Genomic DNA, 7,676 nt, shown 5'->3' on the forward strand with positions numbered 1-7,676 from the left:
GAGCCCACAACCTGGGCATGTGCCCTGACTGGGAATTGAGCCAGTGACCTTTTGGTGCATGGGATGATGCTCAACCAACTGAGCCACACCAGCCAGGGCAGCAGTCCTTTAAATGTGCAATTGTCAAAGGTAAAAAATACAAGGGGGTAAATCTCAGAAAAGTGCAAACAGATATTTTAAGTCAGGATCAGGATAAGGTCTGGAGTTTTAATAGTTTGGTAAGTTGATTCCAGATGTGCCAATAATCAAGAGTTTTGGGATATGAATTTGATTTTTAAGTAAGGAACTTTGTCATGATATGGATTGATTGCTGAAATATTATTGGGCCTGAACCCACTATTATGGCTGGTAAATGACAGTTTCTGGCAGAGGAGAATGAAACATCAACTTCTGGGCCTGCCTTTATTTTTCTTTAAATGAAGAAGTCTAAATAAACTATTTCTGGGAGATCATTAAATTTATTTCCATCACCTACATTTTTTATAAATTAAAAGTGCATATATATTTTACATTAATTTGATTGCCATGCACATATTACCTTGCATTCTACCTTTAAACTTCAGTGAAAACGCTTATATGAAACTAGAGGCCCGATGCACGAAATACATGCAAGAGTAGGCCTTCCTTCCCCCGGCTGCCAGCACCAGCTTCCCTCTGGCACCTGGGACCCAGGCTTCCCTTGCAGTGCCGGCTTTCATCTGAAAGGTCGTCCGGAAGGACGTCTGGTCTAATTAGCATATTATGCCTTTATTATTACAGCTACTGTATATTTGTTTGCATGGATAGTTTTAAAACTCAAATAGTATATTGTAAATATTTCTGTCTCTTATCATCTCCCATCCCAACCAGCACCATTGCTAGTACATTTTTGTGTTCTCCTACAGTTACTTAATAAGAAAATACAAATATGCATTCTTATTTCTCCTTTTTACATAAGGTAGCACACTATATATGCTATTCCACACCTTGCTACATTTAGATAATAGTATCTCTTGAAACTCTTCAAATATATACATGCTATTCCACACCTTGCTACATTTAGATAATAGTATCTCTTGAAACTCTTCAAATCTATACATGCTATTGATACATGGTATTGCCTTGTATATATTTATCATTTAACCAGTCCTCTCTTGATGAACATTGGAGTTGGGTGTTTTTTTTAGTTTTTTGCTGTTACAAACCATGATGCAATGAATAACTGTGGCATGTGTATAATTTCACAGGTGTGCAGATATATCAGCAGGCTATTTTATCAGAAGTGGAATTTCTGGGTCAATGTATGCAGTTTGTATGGGTGATTTTGGTGGATGTTGCCAACTTATCCCCCATAGAGTATACCAATTTACACATTCCTCAGCAGTGGCATTTCTACAGCATTACCAACAAGTATGTTTTCAAACTTTAGGATTTTTGCCAGCTTGATGAGTGGAAGGCAGTATCTCAGTATAGTTTTAATTTGTACTATCTTATTATGAGTGAGATTAAGTATCTTTTCATAGTTTTTAGAGCCATTCTTACTTATTTTTCCAACTTTTTTATATCTTTGTGCCAACTTTCTGTTTGTGAAATAATATTTTAATAATATTTTATGAATATCATTTTTCATATTTATCTCACATTGGATTATATTATTATACCATTCTTTATCTTTCTGTAATTGGGCATTTCATCTCCTTTTGAAGTGTGCCTATTACATTTATTTTGCTGAGAAGGTTATTAAAATTTTTCCCCTTTAGGTTATTTATTTGGAAATCAGGAATTCTAAGATCGATTGTACGTTTTTGAATTAATTAGCTATGAGTAAACCACATAACTTATCTGGATCTCAGTTCCTTCATCTGTAAAATAAGGATGTTGAATTAAATGATTTCCTATTTCTGTGACCCTTTGAAATTTACCAAAAGCAATACATCAAATTTAATAGTCCTAAAATAGTAGATACAGAAACAGGGCAGTAATATACTATTGCAGGTTTCAAAAAACTTATTATAGATAATGCTCTGCTTTAGTAACAAAACTATCTTTCACTTGCCTCCTTGACATTTCTTGGTTAGAAATACCTCTTCATCATTTTCAGCTCACATCAAAGCTATTTTTTAGAGGCATTTCTCTCTGTGTGTGTGTGTGTGTGTGTGTGTGTGTGTGTGTGTGTGTGCTGTTAGGGAAGAAAAATACACTGCTTTTGATTTAATTTAATCTACGTCATAAATTTGCATGTTAATCTTCATTATTGCATAACTGCTGCCAATTCACCCATTCAATTTTCTAGATTCAGTTGGAAAGCTTATCATAAATCTGTTTAAGTGGTTTCTCATAAAAGATTAACACATTGAACTACTTACACTATTTCTTCACTACAAAGTTAGGGATTAAATTATAATAGAACCTGTTCTCAGTGGGGTTTTTCTCTCTATTTACTTGGCATCTATAAAAATGGCACTAGAGAAGGTGAATAGAAATAGCTTTTAATGTGTACTTTGGGGAATGAGATTAGAACTATTGAAGAAATGACATGTATAATGTAATGTAACAGGCCTTGTGCTAGACTATGGTTTAGAAAGAGGAAAAGCCATATTTTTAACCTTAAAGGAAGCTCAGAGCCAAGTAGGGGAGGAAAACTTAAACAAATATGTTAACTACCATAAAGATCCCTACTAAGTGCAAGATAATTTAAATTAGGAAGCAGTGAATTATGCTTTGAGAAAATCAAATGGGAGGAACATGGATACTTTGATTTGAAAGTCATGTAACCAGAAAAAAAAAATCCCCTTTCTCGTTCAGTCTGCCTGGTGGAATAAGAGAATTAGGGACTTTATCCTGGCCTCAATATCCTTCTATTAATTCTCTGGACTGAGATACCAGAGATGATCCTAAGTCTTTTGGGATGCCCCTGACATTTCTATCAACTTGATCAAAATTCTATACCATTTTGAGGCTCAATACTAAACAAAAGCCTTTGCTGACTGACCCAGTCTTATGCTGGTCTTTCTTTGTTTTTTAATTCTCTAATATCTATATCCAAGCCTATCTAATAAAGAGGGAATATGCAAATTGACCATCACACCATCACAAAGATGGCGGCGCCCATAGCCACAAGATGGCGGCACCCAGTCTCCTCAGCCCCACCGGAGTCCCACAGTCCTTTCAGCCCAGCTGGGAGGTGGCAGGCATGCAGTGGACGGGTCCGGCCACTCCTTGCGCCTGCCGCCGAAGTCCCACAGTCCTTTCAGCCCAGCCGGGGGGGCGGCAGGCACACAGTGCGGCTGGACCCACCCTCAGTCCCCCAGCCACCCAGGGCCCGCCCAATGGTGCAGGCAAGCCTTGGATGTCAGTTGCCCAGCAGCCAGGGCCGCCCGAGGCTCAGGTAACCAGGGCCGGCCGAGGCTTGAGCTGCCGGCAGTGGCAGCAGCAGAGGTGTGATGGGGGCGTCACCTTCCCCTGATCGCCGGGTCGCCTCCTGCCCCTGAGGGCTCCCCAACTGTGAGAGGGGCAGGCCGGGCTGAGGGACCCCCCTCCAGTGCATGAATTTTCATGCACCAGGCCTCTAGTATGTTTATATGTATTCAGGATGGAAATGTACCATTTCAAAAATGTTTAATGTGAATCTTGTCCAATTAAAATATAAAAATTTGGGGGCCTTTTAGGTATCACATAGGGCTGAATAGTATGAACTTAATTTTTTTGTGTTAGAACTTCCCAGTACTTCTCTTAGATGCTGAATTCGTCAGCTTTTGCTGTGGTAGCAGACAACCCCCAAATTTTCAGGGCTTACAATAACATTTATTTCTCACCAGCATTTTGTAGGTTGGCACCAGCTCAGCTTGTCCTGATGCTGCCTGCCTCTCTGCTGAGATCTGTTCATTATGGAACCAAGGTTGAAGGATTAATGTCTTCCTGGGGCATAATCTCTTGGTTAGAGTGCAGGGCACAAGAAGGCTAACAGAAATAGCTCTTAAAAGAACTTCATGACACTGGGCCACATTTCAATGGTCATAGCAAGGCATTTTGCAAGATACACACCCAAAACGAAAAGAGTGGGGAAGTATTATTTACCTACGGGATGGAAGAGTGAATGTTTATTGAACAGTATGACCCAATATAGATATTTCTGAATTAAAACAAAAAGTTAAAGGAACAGGTGAAGTTATAAGTATGAAACAAAAGAACCTAGTGGGGAGGAGGGCTTCCAAGGCTCTAGGAGTGGGAAAAGATTTACTGTAATTAAAACTTAAATTACTTTAACAGAAGTAATATTAACATTACAGGTGGGGGCAGCAAAGTGTCCTAGTTAAAATCCGGGCTCTGGAGTCAGTCCACTCTTGGTTCAGATTCTGGATCTACCAATTCTAGCTGTAGTGACTAGTCTTCAGCAAGTCACTGTATCTCAATATTCACATCTGTAAAATGGATGTGCCACTTACCAAACTGTTGGTTTTCAGCTCTAAACCCATCTTCCATTGTCTTATTTGTGATATTGGACATTTCTTCCTTTCCAGCTTTTGTTAAGCTCTGTCAGTAGAGGAACTAGAGGGAGACTGGAGAAGGAAGGGGTGCTATTCTCTGATTCTGGTGTGCTCCTTGTATGCTGCAGTGGCCAGCAGCATGTGGGACACCCAGTGGCACTCAGTTCCTAGGGACTTTTAGTGGCAACACTTCTACATGCCGTTTCCAAGTGAATTTCATACGATGACATCGCCTCCCCATGGACACTTTCCCAGGTTCTACTGATCCGAGTTTTCCTAGTAGATGGCTTTACTGTAAGTTCTGTTGATGTGGCACTTTAGTAAATTTCGTGGACATCAGTGGCTGTGTCCTCACCACAGGTCTGGAACTCCACCCTGTTAGGAGTAGCCTTTTTATATATTTACTAAAGTCCCGGTGCATGGATTCGTGCACCGGTGGGGTCCCTTGGCCTGGCCTGCACCCTCTCGCAACCCAGGACCCCTCAGGGGATGTTGGACTGCTTGTTTCTGCTCAGTCCCTGCAGGCCAGGCTGAGGGACCCCACCGGTGCACGAATCCGTGCCCCAGGCCTCTAATATGCATATAAGATTTTTGGTTAATCTCTTCCCGCCCTCCACCTCCCCTCTTTTCTCTGAGATTCATCAGTCTGTTCCATGTTCTGGAGTCAGTCCACTCTTGGTTCAGATTCTGGATCTACTACTGTGCATTGAACGTCTGCCCCCTGGTGGTCAGTGCACATCATAGCTACCAGTTGAAAGGTCGAACAGTCGAACGGTCACTTAGGCTTTTATACATATAGATTTTCTTGTTGGTCTGCATTGGCCCTTGAAGTAGTGGCTGCCCTCTTTATCTGCTGTCTCTTTACCCTTTACTACTTAGTCTCCTGTTGTAATTAATAATGCTTTATATTAAATTTTCTGTTTCTTGTCTTCTAATTGTATCTTGACTGATATATCAGGTTTATAAATTGTACTTTTCTATACAATTGTTCTGAGGATTAAATGAGATAATGTGTGGTATTGCAAAGTGTTTAGAATGGTGTCTACCACTAAATACTTATATTTGTTTGTGGAATTGATGTAATCATCATCACCATCACCACCACTAGTTAGAAGTAACATTTCTACTTTTTGTTCACAGGATGTTTCGTCTTAAGTCACTTTATGCATTGGCAGAACTGGCCCTGGGCTCTCGATGGTACCATGGAGGATCACAGCCCACCCAGGTCAGGCGTCGACTAATGGTAGTGGCTTTTCTGGGAGCATCTGCAGTAACTGCAAGTACTGGTCTTTTGTGGAAGAGGTAAGTGTTAGCTGCGCATCCTGTTCTTACATGTACTTTCATTCTTCCAATTCTAAAAAGAATTGATTTCTGGCTTACCTTTGTGTCAAAATTTCTTGCACAAATAATTTGGCATTGATAATATTTATCTATGAAATAAGATGTTTCAGAGAATTCTGCTATCATTTCAAAGCAACCAATAGGAAGTATTCTGCTTTAGTATCTGCCTGTCTCCTTGCTGAACATTTTTAACTAATTTACCAATTTAATAACTTTAATACACTTATAATAATTAAGATAATATAATAAATTTAATAATCTAACAATTTAACATGTAAAATTAAGTGTTTTTAAGTATATTCCCAAAGATGTGCAGCCATCACCACTATCTAATTCCCAAAAATTTTCATCACTTCATAAGAAACTCCATACCATTTAGCAATCACCTTCCACTTTCTCCATATTCTCTGGCCCACACAACCACTAACCTACTTTCTGTCTATAGATTTGCCTATTCTGGACATTTCATATGAATGCAGTCTTATCATCTGTGGTCTTTTGTGATAGGCTTCATTCACTTAGCATAATGGTTTCAAGGTTCACCTATGTGGTACTATGAACCACTACTTCATTTCTTTTTATGGTCAAATCATATTCTGTTGTACGGAGTATATACCACATTTTATTTATTCACATCCCTGTTGATGGCTATTTAAGTTGTTTCTAATTTTTAGCTATTATGAGTAATACTGCTGTGACCATTTGTGTACAATTTTGGGGGTAGAGTATGTTTTCATTTCTGATGGGTATTTACCTAGGAGTGAAATTTCTGGATCATATGGTAGCTCTGTGTTTAGCTATTTGAGGAACTGATGGGCTTTTTTCTAGTCTCACTAGTGATGTGAGTGTGCACTTGTGAGTGTGCATGTATGTGCTTAGATTTCCTCGTATGTAAAATGGGGATAGGATAACCTGGTGAAGGAAGTAGACATACAAGTCCAGGAAGCACAGAGTCCCAAAAGGATGAAGTTAAAGAGGCCTACACCAAACCACATCATAATTAAAATGCCAAAGGTTAAGAAAGAAAGAATCTTAAAAGCAGCAAGAGAAAAGTAGTTAGTTACCTACAGCTCCCATAACACTGTCAGCTGATTTCTCAACAGAAGCATTTTAGGCCAGAGGGATTGGCATGAAATATTCAAAGTGATCTACAACCAAGATTACTCTACCCAGCAAAGCTATTATTTAGAATTAAAGAACAAATAAAGAACTTTTCAGACAGAAAAACCTAAGGGAGTTCATCACCGTCAAACCAATATTACAAGAAATGTTAAAGGGTCCTCTTTAAGAAGGAAATGAAAAGTATGAATAATAAAAAAGCAATAAGTACATATCTATCAACAATTACTTTAATTTTTTATTGAGTTTATTGGGGTGACATTGGTTAATAAAATTATATAGGTTTGAGGTATATAATTCAACAATACATTATCTAAAAATTGTGTTGTATATTTACCACCCCAAGTCAAGCAATCAATAATTACATTATACACTGAGTGGCCAGATTATTATGACCACCTGACATTTGTAGGCAAATTAGCCGTACACTGCATCATATGGGATATGGAAGCCGAAGGCCTGTTTGAACACCTTTGCTGTCTGCAGTTACCAAGATATAATGTCTCCAGTTCGCACAGGAACACAATGATTGAACAGTCGAGCATTGAAAAAAAGTCATGTGATCCGATGAGTCACATTTCCAGTTGCATCATGCAGATGGCAGAGTGAAAATTTGGCAGAAACAGCATGAAAGCATGCACCCCACATGCATGAGTACAACCCTTCAAGCTGGTGGGGGCAGTGTTATGGTTTGGGGCATGTTTTCCTGGCATGATTTGGGCCCTTTAATTCATGTGGAACAACGTCTGA

General features: G+C 39.2%; 1 protein-coding gene across 1 annotated transcript in view; it reads left to right on the forward strand.

The window, feature by feature from the left end:
* The window catches only part of MICU1 (mitochondrial calcium uptake 1), a 175,389-nt gene that overhangs the window by 34,280 nt on the left and 133,433 nt on the right, over window positions 1-7,676 (forward strand). The window contains exon 2 of the mRNA XM_005864687.2: window positions 5,607-5,768. Coding sequence (XP_005864749.1) covers window positions 5,608-5,768 — 161 coding nt within the window. The 5' untranslated portion in view covers window position 5,607. The remainder of the gene's footprint in view (window positions 1-5,606; window positions 5,769-7,676) is intronic.

The sequence above is a fragment of the Myotis brandtii genome, unplaced genomic scaffold (genome assembly GCF_000412655.1).
Source record: "Myotis brandtii unplaced genomic scaffold, ASM41265v1 scaffold190, whole genome shotgun sequence".
In the NCBI taxonomy this organism is placed as follows: domain Eukaryota; kingdom Metazoa; phylum Chordata; class Mammalia; order Chiroptera; family Vespertilionidae; genus Myotis; species Myotis brandtii.